The 24,219-nt window shown below is 45.4% G+C and overlaps 1 protein-coding gene across 1 annotated transcript; it reads right to left on the bottom strand.

Annotated features, from left to right (window-relative positions):
- Window positions 1-13,069: 13,069 nt before the first annotated feature.
- Window positions 13,070-24,049, bottom strand: TMEM267 (transmembrane protein 267). Its single transcript, XM_087815271.1, has 2 exons — window positions 21,432-24,049; window positions 13,070-17,666 (listed from the first exon to the last, which is right to left on the bottom strand). The coding sequence occupies exons 1-2, from the start codon at window positions 21,741-21,743 to the stop codon at window positions 17,331-17,333; spliced, it is 648 nt and encodes a 215-aa protein (XP_087671397.1). The 5' UTR covers window positions 21,744-24,049; the 3' UTR covers window positions 13,070-17,330.
- Between the last annotated feature and the right edge of the window lie 170 nt (window positions 24,050-24,219).

Genomic DNA, 24,219 nt, shown 5'->3' with positions numbered 1-24,219 from the left:
AGGCTACGGTTGGCTCTCCTTGCCCCCTTTCTTTCTCTCATCACCAGCTGCTCCTTTTCAAACACCTCCGTGTGCAGCCGTCCCACCCTCTCTGCCGGGACTCGGTGCCCGGGAAACCTGGCCTTGGACCAGGCAGGGCTTCTCAGGGCCCAGTCCCCTCCACCTGCCCTGCCCTCCCCGCCCCACCCTGCAGGCCGAGCCGCCCCGCTCCTGTGGGGACAGTGGAGCTGCGTCAGGAGGCTGAAGGGGGCACTTCAGTGAATAAAAATCTGCGTCCTAGTTTAGATAAAGCCTTAGCAGGTAGACCTTTGAGAAACTGAGTAAGTCCTCAAATTCCAATGGTGAACTTTTCTGAAAAATTTTACAGAAGCATATAAAATGAAAAACTTCTTTGTCTTGATAAAATAGCTGCATAGGAATGAAGAAGAGATTATCCAGATCTTTCCTGTGCTCAGTAATATACACCCGGAGCACGGCCGCACTGCACTGGGGTCCCTAACAGATGCCGCCAGGAGCCAGGCTTCCGACAGGGACAGAGGCTGGTCTGCTCCAACCAGTTCTCCCCAGGGAATGGGGGGACCACTGTTGCCAGACCAGATTTTTCAAGAGAAGATTTAAAATCCAGTCTGTACGTGTACATATGTATGTGCATGCAAAATCAGTCCATTTTTAAATCTTGGCTTCATTTTTTTAAAAGCAGACCAAACAAAACTTATATTTCACCTCTGTTCTGGATTTAGAGAATCCTTTCAACGTAAAGTTTCAGAAAAGGAGACCGGGAGAAAGGCGTCAGCTCAGTCAAGCATTAGGCACCTATGTTCGGGTTTCCTAAACGCAGGAGGAAAGATCTCCTCCCGTCCAAACGCAGTTATAACCTCCATCTACGTGTTAGCAGCTCATGATTTAAGTTCTCTTGGATGTAATTTGTACAGGTCAGTCTCCTGCATCCCGCATCTCTTTCTAAGAGCTGATTCAAGTTCTGGCTTTCATTGTACACAGAGCTCACTGTGTCCAGAAAACTTGCAACCTCCCAAAGCCTAACCCCGAAGGTCAAGCCTGTCTTTCTTCCAGGAACATGCGCCCTTGCACCCAGGTGGTGCAGCAGGTTAGGGTGAGGGGGAGACAGGTGAACAGTGGGCTCCCCCCCCCCGGGGATTTTCTAAGACACTCTCATCAGAAAAGGAAACGTAGCTCAAAGTTGCACTTGTGTGGAAGGAACTCACCCACCGGGTAACAAATCACTAACACTCCTGCTCCCACGAGGTTCCTTCCTGAACATTCCCTTGGAGATCAGGAATTTACACCTTGCCATTCTCGTATAGATCACTGGAAATGCCTAGCTGAAGACCGAAATTCCTGCTCCAAATTGCTGGCAGCCCCTCTATCCCGGGAGGCAGCCCCTCTCCTTCCACTGGAGGCTTAGAAACAGGTGCTTCCACTTACCTTCTAAGGGAGGAAAAGCAAGACAGGCAGCCAAGGCCACAAGGGCGAGTCCCGTCTGCTGCATTCCCGCCTGTCCTGTGGCTCAGACAGCACCGCAGGGCAGGCTGCAGGATCAGGAAATGAGCCTAAAGGTGTTTCGGGTGCAGAGAAGCAGCATGGAGGGGAAGGAAGCCAGGAAGCCCCACCCCGGGAGGCGCTGGGGTACCTATTTCTCAGATTTCTTTCCTGGCATCCAGGCTTTCTTAAGACCAGACCTGTTTTCACCCAGGCAGTGTCAGTGGCCACCTGACAGCTGGTGAGGTCATTGTGAGCTGGGGGTGTGCATCGGTCACTTGGAAACCATTAAAAAATAAAAGAGCTATCTGCAAGAACTCCTCCTTGGAGTAGGAGGCCAGTAGTTTGAATTTTAAAAAGCTCCCTAGGTGATTCTGGTGGACACCTCTGTGGAGAACCATTGCATAAAGGAATCTGTTTTAAGTAGCTTGTTAAAACTAAAAGTTTCTGGGGACAAGGGTGACAAGTCATAAAAAACATTATCTGGTGGAAAGATATGAAAAATTTCGATCCCACTCTGGTCTTGATTTGCAGCCAAATTGCTTTTCCAGTAAAGCTGTTGTTTATTTAGGAGGAAGGTAGGAGAGGTCAAGGGGCCCCTTCCCCGTGGGCTGTGCCTGGTAGGAGAGAGCCCAGAGCAGGCGTTGGAGCACAGGGGCCCACCTGGCTTTGCTGGAGATCAGTTTTGTTAATAAACACAGGGTAAGGGGAGGGTAACTGGCTGGGTGATCTTCCAGAACCCGCCACACTTCCTGTCTCACTGCGCAGTCTCATGGGGGGCCTCGGGCCCACACGCGGGCCTCGAGCATTTGAAATGGGCTAGTCCAAATTCAGATGCCCTGTGAGTGTGAGACACACACCTCTTCCAAAGGCTTGGTGCAAAAATATATAAAATATCTTGTTAATAATTTTCATATCGATCCCATGCTGAAAATGATAATACTTGGATGTATTGAGTTGGGTAGGATAATTTACATTAATTTCACCTGTTTCTTTTTACTTATTTATTATTATTTTTTTAATTCTCACCCAAGGATCTTTTTTCCATTGCTTTTCAGAGAAAGTGGGAGGGAGAGAGAGAGAGAAACATCGATGTGAGAGAGACACACTGATTCGTTGCCTCCTGCACTTGCCTGGACCAGTGCTGGGGATCGAGCCTGCAGCTGAGGTGCATGCCCTTGACCGGAACTGAGGCCGAGGCCCTTCCGTCTGCAGGCCGCTGCTCTAACCACTGAGCCAAATCGGCTAGGGCTCGTTTTAGTTTTTTCACGTGACTACTGAGAAAATTCTGTATTACGAGTGGAGCTTCCATTCTATTTGCATCGGGCAGTACTCCCCGGAGAGGTCAAGAGCTGGAGGTCAGAACCACCCCCAGCTGCCACGCTGTGGCGGTTAACCTTGCTCCAAGGTCACTCTCAAGAGGTGGAGTTATTATAAAAGATAGACGGGAGCTTTGGAGGGCACAGGGCAAGCAAGATGGCAGCCTCCTGAAGGACAAGGTCGAGACCCACAAGGCCGCGGGGTGAGACGGCCACTGAGCAAGGGGACCGGCCGCGGGCCTGGGCAATAGAGTGCGCAGCGCCCGCAGGGGAACCGCCGGGCCCGAGGGCTCCGCGCCCGGCTCAGCCCCCGGGGCCTCTCTGGGCCGGGCAGTGCGCTCCGAAGCTGCGGGGCAGGGAGGCTGTGCCCAAATTAAATTCCAAAACAGGCAGCTTTAAAAAATTACTGATTTGTAAAAATGTACAGAATGATTTTGATTGACAAAAACAGTGCATCTGCCTAAGCGTTCATGCACCGCCCGTCGCTGTGGCTGAATTCCTCTCCCGAGCCCTTCCTGAGGCGGCTTCTCCGCTGTGCAGAAAAGCTCTGTTCAGATGGAAGGGAGGGGACGCTGGTGACACAGGAAGCTGTGATCCCACGGGAGGCCGAGCTTCACCCATGAGCCTGGCGTCAGACCCCGTGGACTTACGAGCTCTCTTTCCCGTTTGCTTCTCTGTGTGACAGGATGGCTTCCCTTTCACCGGGTGCCTGTTTCTTTTGCTAGGAAATGTCACCATGGGGCAGCCAGCAAGAAGGCGTAGGGACAGGCTAAGACTTAGAAAGCACAGGGGCTCTCTGAGTTGTCACATTTTATTATTAGCATTTGCCCTCTCCTTCCCGCTCCTTCCCGGGGACCCCTGTAATGAGCTGGCGGGTTGGATAGTGGTTTCTGGAAGACGGTAGGAACCTGCATTAGGTAAATCACCATCATTAGAACGACAGCCTTGGGTCGGGGCATGACATCAGTCTAGAGTTAAAAAGCAAACATGACATCCACCAGCAGGAACCGTAAGCCATGGAAGACTCTATGCCAAGTCGTTATGTAAGAGTCCATTGGTGAGAGGAACTGGCTAGATCATTTTTTTCACTGGAGAATATTTTTTCCATTGATTTTTAGAGAGGGAGGGAGGGAGGGAGGGGGGAGGGAGAGAGAGAGAGAAAGGAGAGGGAGAGAAACACCCATGTGAGAGGGAAACATCTCCTGGCTGCCTCCTGCACATCCCCTACCAGGGACTGAGCCCACAACCTGGGCATGTGCCCTGACTGGGAATCCAACCAGCAAACTGTTGGCGCAGGGACAGAGCCCAACCAACTGAGCCACACTGGCCAGGGTGCCACCTTATGTTTCTATAAACTTTTATTGTGACTAAAAAATGTTCTTTGTAAAATACTTATATGACTATAAAGTATATTTATTTATATTAACATATAATTATATTTGTCACAATATGTTATACGAAAATATGAAAGTCACTTGTAGCCAAGTAGCCGGTCAAATGTGAACTTCTCCTTAACATGTGGATGTATTTCCTTTTGGAAGTTGTCATTTCTTTGTAAGTATATTTTATGCTCACAGAAATAGAGTCCTTTAACACTTTCTGTTCTGTGACTTTGTTTTTTAATTAATAGGTCAGGAATAGTTCCCCATAGCACAGCCACACCTGTAGATCTGTATTGATTTTCTCTATCGGGGATTAAGTGTTCAATCACACGGTTTGGCCATAGTCCACTTACTTCAATTTCCCCACTGCTGAATATTTAGGTAGTCTGGCTGTATCCCTTTTCTGGTGTTTATGACTGCTGTTGAAATGCTGATAACCAGGGCCATGCACTCGGTTTTCATTGATTAGAGAAAGAGAGGAAGGGGGAGGGGCAGAGAGTTACAAACATCAGTGAGAGAAATATCATTCGGCCACCTCCTGCTTGTCCCCTATTGGGGACTGAGCCTGCAACCAGCATGTGTCCCAACTGGGAATCTAACCAGCGACCTCTTGGTTCATAGGTCGATGCTCAACCCCTGAGCCACACCAGCTGGGCTAAACGTTTTCTTAAATAAATTCTTAGAAGTGGAACTTCTCAAAGGGTATGCCCATTTAAATCTCTTTAATACGTATTGCCAAGGTATCTCACGCTATTATAAATGTGCGTGAGCCTCTATTCAGTGCAGCGGGGACCAGTGAGGGCATGTATCCAATGCCTAGCTCAGTGCCCAGCAAGTATTAGATGCTCAGTGTTTGTTGAATGAATAAGGAATTGGATTGTTCAAATAATCAGGCCTTCGTTACATGGGCAAACTCTTGCCAACGTGGCCGCAGAAATCCACAGTGACCCTCTTGGCCTCTTCTGGACATCTACAGCTTAATTGTTAATAATAATATTTTAAATGTTCATTTCTCAGTAGGAATTGTTTTCTATGCCATACAAAAACCAAAAAAGTATACATTGAGTTTCCCTTAAAGCATGGAGGGTGGTTAGTTATAAAAATATGTATCAGCTGAAGATTAATAGGCTTGACGCAGAGCCAAGGGCAGTGAGGAGGGGGGAAGGGAGGGAGGGAGGGAGAGAGATTTCAGAAATCTGTATTCTCTTGTAGTTCTCCCAGCTGGGATGACTTTCAGGAGAGCCAGGCTAGGTCCCCTTCTGGACAGTGGTTTCATGGGTCATACTCTGTAACTGCACGCGGGATGGGGTTGGGCACCAGGGGTGCCAAAGTAAACAGAGGAAAGTGCAGGACTTATCACTGCAAACAGAGTTTGAACCTGGAGCCAGAGTAGGTAATTTTCCTCCCACTGAATTTCTTACTCCTGGTTAACACTATGGTTTCCTTTCCAGACTTATATTTGTAACTCTTCTTTTTTAGGTTTCATGCTTTCCAGATACATAAATAATCCAAATTCATGCCAATACCATCACTCTTATGATGCTGAGGCCCAGGAGTGCAGTGACATGCTTAAGATTAGTAAATAAACTGGGAATCATGGAGGAGAACCGCTCAAGCTAATAAAGCAAAGAGAATGCACGAGGAAAATCCGAAAAAGAAAAGCAGAGTCCTGGCCAGTGTGGCTCAGTTGGTGGAGCGTCATCTCATGCAGCAAGAGGTCATTGGTTTGACTCCTGGTCAGGGCACATGCCTGGGTTGCAGGCTCCATCCCCAGTAGGGGGCATGCAGGAGGCAGCCAACTGATGGCTCTCTCTCATCAATGTCTCTCTCTCCCTTCCTCTCTCTCTAAAATCAATAAAAACATTAAAAAAAAAAAAGCAGTAAAAGATCTTTCTGGATTAAAACACATTGTGCATCCACTGTAGATTCTAGACACAGGTGCATAAATCCAGAAGCTGTAATGTTTGTGTGAACTGAAGATCCAGTGAAATTAGCACTTTACACCAGGGAGAGCTATGGATTATCCCATGAGTGGTTTGGAAACAACTGTTTAACCAGGTGGGAAAAATATATATATCCAAAAAATGTATGTACACACTTTGAATAATTATATAATTATAAAGGCAGTGTTTATTAAAATACATTTCATTTTCAAAATTGAGCTATCAGCTGTTAAAGTGTGTATACATTTCTTTGGGACACCCTGTATGTACCTCCATATATTCCTATTTCTAACTATAATATATACATACACACATGCACACACAGATGCATGTAAAACTTATATCATGCACAGAAGATTTCTGGAATGTTGAAGCACAAATTTTTACTGTATTTGCCTCAGGAGGGTGAAGGTCTGGGGTGGCGGAAAAATCTTGTCATTGTATATACTTTTTATGGCTTGAATTTTTACTGATCACATTTGTTTTCTATTGCTGGATTACAAATCAGCAAAAACGTAATGATTTCAAACAGCATCTCTTTATTAGCTCACAGTTTCCACATGTCGGGAGCCCAGTATGACCTGCCTGTCCTCTGCTCAGGGCCGCACAGGGCTGTGCATGTCAGCCGGGGCCGCTGTGTCACCAGGGGCCGGGGGTCCTTTGCAAACTCAGGGGGCAGCTGGCATTCGTCGCTTCACCGCTGAGCTCACAGCGGCTCGCCGTTTTGGGACCTGCAGGAGAGCGAGCTCTTGATGCTTTTAAAAGGTTCACCTGGTTAGGTCAGGTCCGCCCAGGAGACTCTCCCTTTTGATTCGTTTAAAGTCAACTTTAGGGACTTCGATGACATCCGCAACATTCCTTCCCCTTTGCCATAGTCTACTGGCTATTAGCGAATTATGGTCCCACTTGCACTCCAGGTGAGGCCCATTCCACAGCGGCTGCGAGAGGAGTGGAGTCACCTGGGCCTCCTTGGGCTCCTGCCTACGCACAGGTGTCACCAGCTAGGAACCCCTCCACCAGCACAGTAGCGTCTAACACTTACAGAGAGCTCACGCTGTGGCAGGCGCTCTTTCGAACACTTTGCATTTATTTCACTTAGTGTCAGAACAATCCCATGGGGTGGGAACTCTTCTTCCCCCCATTTTACATGTAGGGATACAAGGCATGAGTTTAAAAGTAATTTGCTCAAGGTCATGGAGCTTGTAAGTGTTGGTGCTGGCACTGGAACCCAGGACATCCACGTCCAGAGCTCTGCGCTCCTTACCACACGATGTATGCATTTCTCAGACACAGCGGTAAAAACATTTTTTAAGTATCCCAATGACCGAGGCTGTATAACAGATACGCCAACCCTTGTGGCTTCAGCAACCGCAGCATTTGTTTCGCTGAGTCTGCGCTTCAGGCAGGAATGGCTCTTGTCTGCTGCACGCAGCATCGCTGTCACTGGGAGAGCGTTGAAGGAGGGCAGCTGGAAGCATCTGGAAGGGCCACTCTCCTGTCTGGCAGTTGACACTGGCTGTCAGCTGGATGCCTCGGTGGCTCTCTACATGGGCCTCGCTGAGTGACTGGTTTGCACTCCTCACAGCATGGTGGCTGCTGAGTGTCTCATGAGTGTGAGAGTGAGCCAGCTGGAAGCTGTATTGCCTTTTATGACCTGTCTAGGAAATTTGTACAGGTTCATGATTAGCCGGGATAGTCATGAAGTCCTACCCAGGTCTAAAGTGGAGGAAACGGGCTTCGCCTCTCAATGGAGCGTGGCCAGGTTCTGGAAGGGCACAAGGACCTGAAATATTGCTGTCCATCTGCTTCAGAAAGTTTCATCAATTTATTCCTATATCTCAGGGCTGGCCTGCATCCAAACCATCCCAATCACTTAGCTGTTATTTCCTTTAAAAGCGTCAAGAGAAAGGCCCCCCAATCTCAAATAATAAAACACTGAAGTCCATCTTCCTTCCTCCTATTTCCTGACGGTAAAGAACAAATGAACTATAAGCTCCTGTCTTTGCTGCTGATCTTGAACCTGGAAAATTATGTTTTGTTCTTTTAGCTGACACTTTGGGGAAAACACCTGAGTTAGGACAGTCTAGGACATGTCAGCTCTAATCTCTACGAAAACATGTAATCGTTCAGTCAGTCAGTCAGTCATTCAACAAAATGTGTTGGAGAGACGGAGACGATGCCTCTGTCCTTCAGGAACCCAGGCTGGTGCGGGGGGCCGGGGGGGGGGGGAGACCCAGCGGTTTCAATGCTAATCCCTGTGGTGGGTTCCCCAGGATGAGCCCTTGGTAATCTCTGAGGAGCGGGAAATCAAGACAACCACCCTTGCAGGCCCTCAGCGGGGCCGTCTTGCCTGGGGTTGATGCCTCCTAGCGTGGAAGTCCTCCGAAGGCGGCTTTCACTGCATTAAAATGAGGGGTGCTGTCCAGGGAACCACAGGTTTCCGCAGCGAACGCTCAGGGGGCTGTGGGCTATTCTGAATTACTGAGGGAGACACAGGGACCTGCTGGACACCACACACCTACTACTATGAAGTCATTTGGATCTAACTGAGTAACAGGAACTACCTGGTATTTCTTTTGGCCTAGTGGTACCGTGAAAAATCACTGAGACATTAAGAGCACCGACTATGGGCCAAGAAAGTTTGGGAACCTCAACTGTACCTCATAGGTCAACTTGCCTGATGCTTCCTCATGTGTTTTTCCCAAAGTGAACACACACTTTGAGCGGTTCTTTCTCTGGGGCACGGCCTTACGGCGTAGGCCTCCTGCAGGGACGGCTCCTGGGGCCTGCAGAGGGCGCCCTGGGGTGGGCACCATCCCCCCCACCCCAGCAGCACTCCCTGTTTAGTGCTCCCTCCCCCAGGCTCAGGCACCTCCCTGGGGACATCAGTCTCCTCCACCCCAGCGCCTCTGGTGACCTGCAGATTTTGCATCCCTGCCCTGTCCTGTCCTCTGCCCAGTTATGGCTGCTCAGCTCAAGGTGGACACACCGGAGAGGGCTGTGGGCACTTCGGCACCCACGATTAATTCCCCTTTGCATCCCTGATGAGACAAGACGGTCCTATCCCTTCACTAACGTCTCTTTGCACCCGTGTCTTGTTAACTAATATCGTGGGGCTACTACGCTAAGAGGGCACCGAGCACTCCCCATGAACTAATAATCAATGGCAGATGCCCGGTGTGTCCTGACTGCCAGGTTCTCATGCCCCCCGTGATGCGTGGGGTTGCAGCAGCTGAATGAGGGCCAGATAGGAAAGCATTCAGCCAGCCCCACACCACACGGCGAGAACCGCAGACAGAGGGCAGCCCTGGCTCTTCCCTGGAGGGGGACTGAAGCAGCACAGGCCCGTCTGCCGCAAGCCTTGAAGGGGGAGTCAGAGCGACCCAGACGCGTAGGTGGGGAGGGAAAGGCCTCCCGGACAGAGGGACCCGACGTGCACAGAGATGAACCCCACGCCTTCGCTCTGGGCACTGCGCGTGGCCCAGCGCTCCATGCAGAGGCCACACTTGATCCAAAAAGGTCAGAGTCAAGGGCGGAGGGACCGCATCCCTGGTGTGAGGAAGCCGGGGGCGGATTTGCTTAGATAGCCTTTCTAGTGTGTGAGTCTCCCGTTGTCAGGGGAATTCGAAGTAACTGGCAGGAGCACCTGGGCTTCTTACTGTTGCCCTGCCTCTGCCTTCCAGGTTCTCCAGGGGAGGCCCTGTGGCTACACGACACCGGTTAAAATGCAGGAGCCCTGGGCTTGGCTCCCAGTCACAGCTTCCAGAAAGCCAGGCTAACCCGACGGGCTGCGGGGTTAACCGGTCAGTGTGTCAGCAGTGCCCTCAGGGTAAATTCCCAGCTCCTGCACAGGTGGACCACCTGTCCCGGGCCCCTGTCACGTCAGTTCAGTTCGCTGCCTGCAGCCCTCCCCACGCTCCTGCCCCAGACAGCCTGCCCCAGGAAGGAGGAATTACCCACAACCCACTCCGGGCTTTGTAAACGCTGCTCCCTCTGCACCCCCTCCTCCCAGGACCTCACCCTCACCTTCGCTGGGGCCCTCCAGCTTTGCTCTCAGTCGCCTGGGGACCTGCCCTTTCTTCCCTGGTGGGGCTTCTGCGGCCTGTGTTTGCTCAGTCGCAGCACTTACCACGCTGCCTGAAATGTCCTGTCTCTTGTACGTCTCCGCGAGCCTAGGAGTTCTTTTAAGAATATGTCTTTCCCCCGTTAGAACATTAGTCTTTAATACAAGGCCTGCTGCATAGGAACACAGTAAACATCTGTTCAGTGGCTGACCGAACCTATGCCATGTGAGGGCAAGTATTGTATTCATTTTCACCCAAAGGAACTATGAATGTTTAACTGGCCAAGACATTTATGGATTTGAATCTTTAAAAAAAATTTTTTTAATGGAGAACAGAGAAAGAGTTTGCTTAAAGATTCAATAGTTCTACATGGAGAAAATAGAAGAGAAATACAACCGTAAGTGTTAACAGCAAGGGGAAAAAGAGGGACATTACCACCTCTAGATTAAACTTGACTGCGGCCAGGTGAGTTGGAGGTCATTTCCCCAGAATTCGAGGAGCCCACCATTACTGGGACATGGAGCAGCGATTATAGGAAGTGAGAGTGGGAAGGGAGTCTCAGAAAGCCCCTGGCCTGTTCCTCATCAGCTCCAATAAGGGTAAAAATACTACAAGAGTGAGAAGAAAGTAGGGAAGGGAGTTGGGAAGCTACTTGGTGGGCTTAGAGGTTACAGTGCATGTGTGCGTGTATCCTGTATTACCCTCCTCTTACTGCTGTAACATGTTACCATAAACTCAGTGGTTTAAAACAAGATAAACGTATTATCTTATAGTCTTTATGTTTCAAATCCAACATGGGTCTCACTGGGTTAAAATCAGGCATCAGCAGGGCTGGTTCCCCTGGAGCCTCCAGGGGCCGACTCTGTCTCCTTACCTCTTTCAGCTTCCAGGTGCCACCTGCATTCCTGGGCTTGTGGCCCCCTCACCCCATCTTCAAAGCTGGCAGTGGTCCGGTCGGTTTCCTTCTCACGTTGCATCACCCTGGTTCTCCTTCCATAGTCCAATTTACCCCTGAGGTTATTTTAACCCCATTTCACTCGGATTGATTTGTTGAGATGAGAGCAGGAAGGCTTGCTGAGGGCCTTGCTCCGGGTCTCACACCCTAGGAGGGGCAGAGCCCTTTCCAGGACTGGCCTTGGGAACATGCCACTTCGTGAGGCTGAACTGACCAGGAGCAGCCCTGTGCCAATCTGTTCAGAAGCCAGAGACATGTCAGCGTCTCTGCCGGCCAAGAAACCGGGCTGAACACTGAGACTATTGTTACAGACTCCGGGCAAACAGCCTGGCGGTGAAGGAAGAGGGAAGCGTGGTATTTACACGGGGCTCTCCAAGAAGGCCGGGGCTCACAGCTTACAATGGTCCTTATAGCATGGTCTCAAGAATACCTGAAAAAGCTCCAGCCACTCCCCATGATTGTGTGTAACAGCTGAGGGCAGAAAGGTGACCACTGACATTTAGATGCATTACACTGCCTGCTGTCTGTTATGTAACACTATTCAGCATTTTACACTCTATTTAGTGTCAGCCAAATATTTAGGGAAAAATTTCTCCTTGCCTTCCACTTGATGTAATTGGATGGGTATCACGGACCTGGGAGCCTGGGCAGAGACCTAATTAAGTCCAATAAAAACTGAGTGACTGGACAGAGAGGTGAAGAGATTAGCTAAAGAGCACACATGCACGCCCAGTGGACACAGACAATAGGGTGAAGGCCAAGGCAGGGGGAAGTGGGAGTGGATGGAAGTGGGAAGGGGGGGGCAGAAAGGGAGACACCTGCAAGAATGTCAACATTACAATTTTTTAATTAAAAAAATTGAACGAGGAAGGGTGTGTGAATTCAGATGGGCGCTTTCTTTGAAAACACGGAGATGTCTGAGGAAGACCAGTCTGTGCTCAGGTGACTATGGGGCTGATCGGATTGGACAGCTGCCCTGACCTGGAAGCAACATTGGTGCCGCTCTGAACTCTTTGTGAGGTCCATCAAAAGGGTAAAATGCTTCGGAGACCCTTTAATTATTATCCTTATTCCTGGGACATAAGCAAATGCCAAGGGGACACAAGTGGCGATGCCTTAGATTTATGCAAAGTGCAAAGTAACTGGAGAACGATCATTCACAGGAGTTGCTTTCTCAGATCAGTGGGAGGCCCTGAGCCTCCTGGCTGGGGGCTCATCTAATGTGGGTCTGGCAATATCCCTGGGTAAGTGGCAGTAAAAGCAAATGCCAAGGGGACACACATGAGGTAGTGAATCCAAAGTGGAAACAAGAAGCATGTCAACAGCTTGCTGACCCACTGGGACGATTAGCCGCGGGGTTCACCCACCGTGCAGGCCTCTGAGGAACAGCAAGTGTCAGGTGCTCAAGTCAGAACAGACCTGCCCCACAGCCCGAGAACTGCACTTAGGATAGAAAAATGGAAAAGCCTATTTTGCAAGAATGGAACCACGCTGTTCCACTACTGGTTTTAAATTTTTATTCTGACAATTTTGCATACCACTGCATGGGCCTCCTTCACCCATTAGCACCCATTAGCAGCCTGTACCATCACCTAGGGCACTAACTCTAGTTAAAGACTTTTAGGTGGTTTCTAGGTACTTTTTTTTTTTCCTTTCATTTTAAGCAACCAACAAAAATGTTTTCATTTGTATACGTACCTGTTTAGTTCTTTAGAATAAATTCCTAAAATTGAGATTTGGAATTTCTGGGTAAAGTGACTTATACTTTAAAAGCATATTACTGAACTCCCTCTGGCAAGACAGTGTGTGTGTTGTCATACTAACAATGCCCACGTGCTTACACTCGGTCAGCACTGATTATTATCAATCTTTCTAAAGTTTGCCAAACAGAATCAAAACAATTCACTGCTGTTTTCTCTTACATTTTAATTAAGATTCAATGCTTTGGGGTTTACATTTAAATAAAGGTTTATTTCAATAACATAACATTTACAATATTTATAATAACTTGCAGTATTAGGAATAAGCATTTCTTGATGTCTCTGAGAGGTAAAAATGTACCCTAATAAACAAAATAATATCTGTAAATTCAAAACAAAACTAAAGAAAAATCCACCCCTTACCACATGTACAGATTTCACTAGAATTACATTCAGCATGTCTCTTATAACATGAAACAGACATTAAAAATACAGTAAGCATTTGTGAAGAGAAGTGGCAGGCAGCTTTGCTTAGGAGAGCCTAAGACTAGAAATATTCATCAGTGTGGAATGATTTATAAGCTTTCCTGCATCAAGGCAAAATAATAACCAGATTTCTCTGAGGTCCTGCGATAGTACAACTTTGTGCTTGGTGAGTCATATACTGAGATGAGGGGATCGGTAGTTAGGAAAAGAAAACCCTACAGGCTCTAGCTTCATGATTTGAGTCCAGAGGGGAAACCATGGGAAACAAATGGAAACCTAGCCACACCTTGGTAGCTACGTTGTTCACTGACAGGCAGCACAGTCGGTACATCAGGGGTCACACAGCTTAGATATCACTTTGCTGGGTGTGCTGGCACAAGTGAATTCCCACTGATTCCTCTGTCTGCCCTGCACGATTGTGAACTGATACCCAGAAGAGAGCACAAACAAAGCAATGGGCCCCGCCTGCCAAACGAGGTACCAAGAAGGAACACAACCCCTTTCAACCCAGTATATTTCCAGCAGGAACTAGTGCTTTGAACTGTGGCTCTTAGGAATGTGGTTTTGGGTACAAGCTGCTCACTGATCCTTAGCCTTCCAGGAATAGTCATCATCTCCCTGTGTCATTTGTCATAAGGAGGAAAATTGTAAGATGAGATTCTCTGCCGTCCTGCTTTCCTGTCCTGAGAGCTTGGGTTTGTAACCACTGAGAATACTCTCAGGTTTCCTCCAGCTGGGGGACAGGTTGTTGGGCTTGCGTCAGGTGACCAGCCCGCTGGCTAGGAGCCTGACACACATGAAAAGCAACATTCTCTTTGTCTGGACACACCTATTAATCAGGGGTCCCAGTCTAGGACACGCCTGTCGTCTTCCTCGTGCTGGTGCTGGGAAGACTCCCACCCCAGCATTGCCTTCCCAGTAACAGATGAATGGATGTGTGACTTCACTTCCCAGGGAGACCAGTCTCCTACCCACCTGTAATAATGGTCTTTACTTCTTAGGCTGTCTCTGAAAGTGGATCTGGATCTTGGGAGGGCTATAGCTTTTGCAGCCAATTTGGTGATGCCTCTTTTGTTCAAGGTTAACCCATAAAGGCCTTATTGGTTGTAAGCCATATAAAACCAAGAAGTTGGCTCACTGAAGAGAGGGGAGCGGAAGAGAATGAAGTTAAAGAAGGAGGATTGGTCTAGAGCAGTGGTTCTTAAAGTACAGTTCCTGACCAGCAGCATCAGTATCAACTGAAAACTTGTTGGAAACGCAAATTCTCAGGACCTACTACGTCAAAACTGTGGGGATGGGTCTCAAGCAATCCCTGTTTTATCAGGACTTACAAGTGATTCTGACGTATGCTGGAGTTTGAGATCTCAGAGATGAGCAGCATCACTGAAAAAGAGGTGCAGGGCCTGATACACTGGTGGACGGCTGATAAGATACGGCGATGAGAGCCAGCGCCACACAGGAAGAGGGAAATCCAGAGCCAGGAGGGCCATCTGATGCCTGAGGGTAAAATCAAGGTTGAAACCAAAAGAAAAAAGGGACCCAGGTGCTCATATCACTAAAGGTGAAGGTGAGCCTTACAGGGCAGCACGTGAGGTGAGGAGGATTTGGAGTAACGTAATGAGATGTCAAATGAAGAAAATGGAGGATTATGGTGGATAAAAGATTTAGCGTGAAGGGGTGAGGAAGGACCAGAATAGCACCTATTTCTCTCCCCTTCAGATGGGAAAACGGACAAAACTCAGTAAGGGTTCCACCCACCAAAAGAAAAAGGAGCCAGGAGGTAGCTGCCTGATTGGGCGTGGGTGGGACTGCCTAGGAGAGGAAAGGCCCCCGTTATAGAAAGGAGGTGAGGGTCAGAGGAATTTCAGCCCACATGCAATGACGCAACAGGGGTTCTTGGCCCAAACTAAGGGAGGCCGGGCTTGGGGGTGAGTAGAAAGCAGTTCAGTGGTGGGCGTGCTCCTGAGCAGTGAGCATGACTAACAGGGGTCAAGAAAACAGAGGCTTGGGCGGTCAGAAACACTAAATGAGTGGAAGCCACCGAGGGGATGGAGAAAACGCACACATGCAAACAAGACACAGCCCAACTTTCTACAGCGTGTATTGACACAAACTCCTTTACTAAGAAAAGGAAGTTGGTTGTTATATTTCCAGAGGTTATAGCCACAGAGACCACTGAGAGACCACTGAGAGGACAGGAAACATTTTTGACGGCAAAGGTAAGAACAGAAATAAACCCACACTTCAAAACTGCAGTTATTATTGAAACAAAGTCATGGTCAAAATGAACTCCCATGTTAATAGAGAATGTTAGGACTACCCCCAAATGCCAATGTGACACTTAAGTAAGGCCCCATGTTTTAAAGATACTCCTTTGCTTACTAAGGAGAAAGAAAAAAGTAGAGTTTTATAATTTAGCCACAAGGTATATGCTTTATGTCCATGGCTTTCTGAAATCACAGACTTTTTAAAAACCTCTACCTTACTCAAATTTACCCCCACAATATAATATTTACTATTAAACCAAATGGAGACAATTGCTCTCAAAAGATAACAACAGATTATAGCATTTAATAGGTTATAAAATCTAATAGATTGCAGCCAATTGGTTAACGACAAAAAGAAAACTACACTAAAGAGCTTGAACCTTGGTAACAATCTACAGACCTGTTTACTTATAAGAACAACCTGCTTTGGGTAAGTAAGGCGCTGCTCATCATCTGAGAGTAAGGCACACAAGCACCAGCATGAAAAACCACAAATGTGTAAGCAAATGAGGACAGCAGACGGTGCACATGCTGCAAACAAAAGCGGGTGCCTCTGGGGTGCTGACTTTTATATCAAAGTAATATTAAACTGTGCAAATGTAAAATTTCCAGCCACTCAACTCTCTTCTCTAATAGAGGTGGATTGTGTCTAACAGAAGACCAACCTTAAGGAAAAAAAGGAAACTCAAATTTTCTAAACCTCCTTTATTTTGAAAAAACTGTTTTGTCTCTCAGTATTAGGCAGATTTTTAAAAATGATATAACTGGTATAATATTTAAGAAGAGTGTGTAAACAAATTGACAGCAACTGAAAACAATTTTAATGGCACATCCAGGAGCTCACATTTGAAATGACATCACCGGTAAGTCCCTTTTTGTGTGTGAATTCTAATTCTATAGTTATGAGCCAAGTATCAATACTTTTGTTCACATTAATTTTTAACAAATATTTTGTTAAATTTAATTATGTTTTTCAAAACAGTTAAAGCCCTAAAACATGATATTTTGGGGCAAAGATACTGAAACAGTAATACTTCAGGAGGATGTTTCCACAGCCAACATATTGCAACAATTCCCTAACGTGATTCCTGAAACAAGTCTACATCTGATGTCAGCTGCTGCCTTTTATGAATATTAACATAATTTCTCACAAGTGCACTGGAGCGGATTCTGCCGGTAACCACAACTCACTGAAGCACCTGGCAAATTCCACTTGTGCCAGATGCACGCAGATGACAGAGGAAGCGCTAGCACTCACCGGACATCTCACTCACGGTCTCATTTACTGTGGCCACTCACTGTTTCAGTACCTCGGGAAAATAAGGGTCCAAACATAATCTAACTTTCCACAAATCAGTCGCCCTAACATTTGAACTGTTTTTATCAGGAAATGGACAACCTTAAAATTATGCTTCCAGAAAACTTAATTGGACGTTAATCTAATTGAGCTATTAGTAAAGCCAGACACGCAGAAGAAACAATGAAAATAAATCACAGGATGAATGGAACTCTAATACTCACTTGAGTGTTACACAGAGAAAAACAGAATTACAACAAATACATCATTTTTAAAAATTGGTACATGCCTCCTGAGCAAAAGGATTCAGGAATTGTAATAATATAAGTACCTAATATGTCCTCTAGAATTCACTTCAGTGTTGCTGCCCTTAATTATCTGTCCGAACCACTTGCTTCTCTGAGGCTGCCCGTGGTTACTTCAGACATCAATGTGAATTCCGTGTTTTGAAGACATCACCTGTCTGGTCCCTGTTACATACATGACCAATGAACAGATGTGAGGTAAAGAGGACGTGCTTACTACATAAAGCCAGAAGGGCAGGGGGGAGGTTTTTCCAAATGGGCAGATCCACAAGCCGTGACGGATGCCATCTCGGATGTGGTGTGAGGTCCAGGATATAAAGACCATCCAGGGGAGGAAGCACCACGAGTCCTTGAGCTTGAAGAGGTGCATAGTACACTTGAGGGCCAGAACCACAGCGGGGATCACAGTGGAACAGTGAAGGAAGGGTCTTCGCGGAAGAGTCAGAGCAGCCTGTGGGGAGGGGCGGGAAGCAACATCTCTATCATTTCCTTCTTGGCAAACAACATTTTATTGATGCTTCTTAATATTCTAAAACATTTCCCAGGAGTCTATTGGAAATGCAGGGGAATCATTTTCTATGCCACCTCCAACGCATGCATTAACCCTACTGTGTATAGGCAAAGAAGATAAAAAAGGACAGCCTTTACATTAAAAATGAGACAAAGATCTCTAGAACATGACGCTTCATTTGTTACAGTTTCCTATTATTCGCTTAGAAAAATTACAATATGAATGCAGTTTAAACCCTGAATTATGGTTTGTGTAAATTTGGATTTTTAAATTGTCTGTGGCCTCTAAGAATGTTGAAAAAAATCTCACAACAGAAAAAAATATTCTTCAACTAATAAAGGCACAAAAGGGGAATCTTTTTATCACAACCATATTATATTGGCTTTGAATACTTTCAGAACGTATTTACAACATTTAGAAAGATTATATTATTTTAAATAAGTATTCTAAAGTTGAGTTAAACTTCTGTAAAATGTCTAAACCATTGCAAAAAAAAAAGGTAATAAATATCTAAACAAATAAAAACTTCAGTCCTAACCCCTGAATGATCCTTGAGTAAGGTTTTGTTCCCACACACTCTGAAGGCTAATTTGCAACTAGATGATTTCTAATAAAAAGAAAGCTGAGGATAGTGAAGATTGCCTAAACTGAATCTATCACACATTCTCAAAACATTATACAACAGGATAAATAAAACTATACCAAGCCTCACTTGGCAGACAGAAGTCAGATAATGCTCAGACTTCAACTACTCTAAAGTGTTATAACAAACCCCAAAGCATGACTCTCTCACACTCCCACCACCAGCCAGGAAAGACTGCACTGAAGAAAGATGAGGGGGAGAGACTGATCTAAAATTACCACTAGAAGAAGTTCAACCTATGTACCAAAATACTGAAAAGGGTCCTGGTAGGTCCAAGCACTGACTACAGAGAAAGGATTGAAAAGTGTGCATGATTTGAGGCTCTGAAACGCATTGGTTCCGGGGGTGAAGATGGTGACGAGGAAGGGAGAGGTACCCACTGGAGGTTGGCCGGGGTGGGGGGTGGGGATAGCAAAGAAAAAAATTAGTTACCTATAAAAAAAATTAGATGATACAACTTTCCTCCCACATTAAAAAAAGGTCATCCATTAAAGAGGCTGTCACACTGCCAAATCAGACACCCCCAAACTGGGAGCCTTGTAACCCCCCTGTTTAAAACAGTGTTCTTTAACCCCCACCTCCTGACAGAACAGCAGTTTACTCTACATTCCTCTTCCCTCTCCCTTCCTCTCCACATTTTTGGTTATTTTATTTCTACTTTGTCAGAACACATAACATTTCGGATTATTCGATTTTTGTCTCCATCTTTGTTTTTAAGTTCTCCACACATGCTCCCCAGCAGCAAGGTGGGACAAGGAGGCCTCTGATAATCACTGCCTGGAAGAAAGCAGTGCCCTGATGCGGCGCTGATTAGCAGTTATGCTCTGCATGGGTACGCAGGGATCCTGGCTCCGTACACTCTGTGAAGTACAGGGATCCTGGCTAAAGAAATGGGATGTTTCTGTTGTTTGTTAGATTTCTAAAATATCAATGTAGATTTTCCAATCATAGAAAAATAATGAATAATAAAAGAAGAAACGCCCTTGGTTAAGCATTGACCTATGATCCAGATCATGGTTCAATTCCCGGTCAGGGCACATGCCCAGGGTTGTGGGCTTGATCCCCAGTAGGAGGCGTGCAGGAGGCAGCCGATCAATGACTCTCATCATTGATGCTTCTATCTCTCTTCCCTCTCCCTTCCTCTCTCTGAAACCAATAAAATATATTAAAAATAAAAAAATAAAAGAAGACATTATCATGAAATTATAGAAGTAAAAATAGATCACTCAAAAACAGAAGTAAAAATAGATGCTAAAAATGAGTATCATAAATACTTATTCAGTTTTGATATTTATTACTGATGATCATATACAATCTTATGGTGAATGTAAAAAAATTTTAATATTTCATTCAAAAATAAGGATCAAAAGGGGGCTGGGTGAAAAAAGGTGAAGGGATTAAGAAAAATATATATAAAAGTAACACACAGACAATCATGTGGTGATAGCTAGAGGGACAGTGGAGAGGGGAGGTGGAGGAGGGCAAGGGGGGTAAATGGGGACGGAAAGAGACTACTTTGGGCGATGGGTGCACAATGCAGTGTGCAGGTGATGTTTTGTTGAGTTGTACACTTGAAACCTGTTTGGTTTTGTTAACCAATGTCACCACAATAAATTCAATAAAAAATAAATTAACTGAAACAAAAAGGACTGACATCAGCACAATGCTATACTTGACGTGCACTATCTCATTTAATTCTTCTAACGATCCTGAGTCAGAGACTATTTTACAAAGAGGAAACTGATACTTCAGAGGCTAAGTCACTTCCCCATGTTCTGTGATTTAGAGGCAGAGATGGGACCGATAGTGGGTCTGCCTGACTCTAAAACTTGTATTCTTCACACTACAGCTTGTATTCTTAACACTACAGCTTCCAAATGAAACGCCTTTAAAAATGATAATTAAGTTCTCAAAGAATGCATTTATAAACCACACTTTTCATGCTGCTTCATAGCCTATCCCAGTCTCTAACATTTACTGTTAACTAGTTGCTAAGGTGTGTCATTTCACATGCTCATTTAATCCTCACTACAACCCTTTGAGGTAATTAGCATTATAATCCACATTTTACAGATGAGGAAACAGACTCAGAGAAGAAAAGGTATGCTAACATAACGTCCTAGGATTCAGACTCAGGTCCTCTGATCCCAATCTCGTGCTGCCTCCACTTACAACCAAAAAAGTTAAAATTTGTCTTTAATCAGGAATTACTGATTGCATACTGGTTAAGTCTCTAAACAAGTAAGACAACCTCTGAGAAATACCTGGCCCAGTACCTCACACATAGTAGGAGGAAGCAGCAATCATCTGTCATTCTTTCAACAAACATCTGCTGAACACTTACTAGGTGAGCCAGGACTGTTCTAGGCCAGTGGGGAACGAAGCAAAGTCCTTTGCTCTATGAGTTTGTATTTCTTTCCTTGAAATGTTTACAGATCATAAACAAGTAAAAGGTAGGCAAATCTGTTGACACTTAGAAAATATTATCTGAACTGCCAATTTAAACTTAGTTCATTGGCAAGGCGAATGAATAGTCACTGTATGGCTAAACCCCTCATGCCTTAATGAAATTCCTCCATTTCTCCACCAGGGACTGTGTCCTAATCAGTCCATTGAAATGTACACCTTTGGTTCCAAGAGGGACTTGGGGAATGAATCCATTAAAGTCATTCCCCAGGACTGGAATCACCTTTTTTTTTAGTTTGAGTTTTAGAGAGAGGAAGGGAGAAGAGAGAAACATTGATGTGAGAGTACAACATTCATGGGCTGCGTCCTGCACAGCCCCCCACCGGGGATCCCCGGCCCTGGTTGGCTGTGTGCAGGGGCAACCAGTCGATGTGTCTCTCTCACATCAATGTTTCTATTTCTCTTTCTCTCCCTTCCACTCTCTCTGAAAGAGCAATGGAAAAAATATCCTCAGGTGCAGAATAAATAAATAAATATTTAAAAAAATAAGGCCAAACTCCTTCAGTTCTAACTGAAATGATGCTGCAAAGTTCAACATAATGGTGCTAACAAAATTAAAGGAAAGACCTGAAAAATTAAGCAGATGTGCTTCTTACCTTTAAAGACAGGGACCTAGCTAGAACAAAGTGGTCTAGGTCAATAACAGAGGCTAAAAATCCAGCTAAAAAGATTTCTCTCAAGTCCGTCTTCTTCTTTACTCCAATGACTATCGCCCAGGACCACATGCCAATCACACCATGCACTGCGTTATCGGAGAGGGCGCGAAGCCAGTTATTTTGCTGAATTATGGAAAACTGCAGAAGTCTGTCAGCCACAATGCAGAATAACCCCAGACCAAGGCTGGACAGAAGAGACTGAGCGCTACAAGACTGGAGTAAAGCCTGGGTCTTCTCTGCCTCGGATGCCATCACAGACAATATGTCAGCATATACAAAAAGCCATCAGGAAACACGCGGCTTATTCTTGTTGACATCACAGTCGCCCTAAAACAGAAAGCAGAAAAAATACTAATGAAGGTTATGGGCTGCCATACAAAATCTAAACAAAACATCATGAGCAATAATTTCACAAATATAAAACCAAGTTGTAAAAACTGGCATTTCTTTTTTTTAACTGTTGTAATTTTATTTTTCTTAGCTTCCCTGGGATATAATTGATATAGTACACTGTGTAAGCTTCAGGTGAATAGTGTGAGGATTTGATGCTCATACATAATGTGAAGTGACTACCACAATAAGGTTAGTTAACATATCCATCAGTTCAGTCACTTTTTCTTGTGTGTGGTGAGAGCATTAAAGATCTACTCTTAGCAACTTTCAAGTATTAAAAAAATAGTATTTCTTACATGTTCTACATAATAAGCTATGTGGCCCAAAGAGGATAGCTTTGTAGGAAAACCAGGTTAGATGGTAATGTGTAGCAAGGGAAATTTAAGAAAGCCCACCAACTGTAATCTATTCCTTTGAGGTCATCTATCTCTCAGTAATGTTTACTGCACAGTAGTGGGCATCCATTGTCTATGGGCCCAGCAACTACCCGCCATACTTCTGATAACAGTATCCCTTTCCTTTGGGAAAACTGTTCATCATATTTTATTGTCAATAACAACAGCAGACTATCATGTAAAAGAAATAATTTGAAAACAAAACAAAAAAGAGATTATGCAGATGAAAGCCTGACTGCCCAACTAAAAGGTTAAGAGAGGCAATGCATATTAAATGAAAAAGACACAAGTGAATACGAACATTTTCAAAGAATGTTCCCAAAGCTTGAGTTGGGTATTGAAAGAAAAAATAAATTAAAAAAAATAAAGAGCCTGGCTGGGCATGGCTCAGTGGTTGAGCATCGACCTAGGATCCAGGAGATCGCAGTTCAATTACCAGTCAGGGCACATGCCCAGGTTGTGGGCTCGATCCCCAGTTGGGGGTGTGCAGGAGGCAGCCAATCAATGACTGTCTCATCATTGATGTTTCTATCTCTCTCTCTCCCTCTCTCTCTGAAATCAATAAAGATATATTTTAAAAAAAGAGAAAATTCTTTATATGAGTACTTAAGTCCAAAAAAAAAAAAAAAGGTTATCTGCAAAAGAGAATGTGATTAACATCAACACTAAATACCAAAATATTGTGGGGTACACAGTTCTGAGAGAAAAGCATCATTACTGTAGAATTCTAAACATCACTAAATTATGGGACTTATGAGACAATCATGAATTTTATGGGTTTTGCCTTAGAAATTGTAACACTTATGTTCAATTTTTTGGGAAAACATAATTGAGCAGGACTTCTAAATCTCTAGGAGGGGGAGAGGAATAAAGAAAAGTTGATCAATACAGCAAAACAGAAAAGGAAAGAAGCAAAAAGTAAAACTTTACCACCCCCACCAAAGAAAAGCACCCAGGACCAAGCGTATCAAACGCAAAACACAATGAATGTGAATGTATTAAATTTCTCTATTAAGAGAGAGACTGAGCCCTGGCCGGGTGGCTCAGCGGGTCAGAGCCTCATCCCTATAAGCCAAGGCTGCAGGTTCCATCCTGGGTCAGAGCACACACAAGAACCAACCAATGACGGAGAAATGGAACAAGTCCATGTTTCTCCCTCTCTCCTTTCCTTTTCTCTACCATCAATTTAAAAGTGTGTGTGTGGGGAGGGAGACAGACAGAGACAGGAAATACCTTCTGTTTTAAGCCTGTAAGTGTGGGGGTCACTCGTTATGCGGCAGTAGGTAACTAAAAGTGTCTACTTTTTAAAAGGTATACTTATGGTGCCAGAAACACACAGTTCTGACATCTGTTCCTCTCCAACTATTGGTGCAGATGTTTAGATTCTCGGTATGAGACAGAGAAATTTAATAAGTGTACTTCCTCCTATTTATTGTCTTTGACCAGGACACCGAAGTGACCCATTTTTATTCTTCCCTTTTCTAATTCCTGCCCCTCCCCCCACAAATACAATGGACTCCAGGAACCTCCTAAACTGTAAAAGAGCCTTCTGTTTATTTTACATACTCACTTTTTTTTTGGGGGGGGGGGCAGGTTCCTTAAGAGTAGTAATTACAATTTTCTCTTAAACCCGTCAAGCATAACATCTAAATGTGCTCAGGTGTTTATTAGATTTCATTATACTAATAAAAGGGATAAGCAGCCTCTGAACTAGAGATTAATTGCAGATGACTTCTCTGCCCGAACAGCCGGTTCCCCGCATCACACATTTCTCTCTGTGACCTGCAGGAGCCACTTTCTGCGATGGCCACGCTCTGCCTCGTCCCCGCGATAACGAAAGGCCAGCAGCTACGGGGCCTTTAAGCACCCGGGCGGTCATCTTCCCCGCCCTCGGCTCCGCAAAACCTAATTAGCCAGTTACCTTAATTACGCGGTCAGGC

This window comes from Miniopterus natalensis, chromosome 3 (genome assembly GCF_054644295.1).
Source record: "Miniopterus natalensis isolate mMinNat1 chromosome 3, mMinNat1.hap1, whole genome shotgun sequence".
Lineage (NCBI taxonomy): Eukaryota > Metazoa > Chordata > Mammalia > Chiroptera > Miniopteridae > Miniopterus > Miniopterus natalensis.
This window is presented reverse-complemented; position numbering and strand designations above follow the sequence as displayed.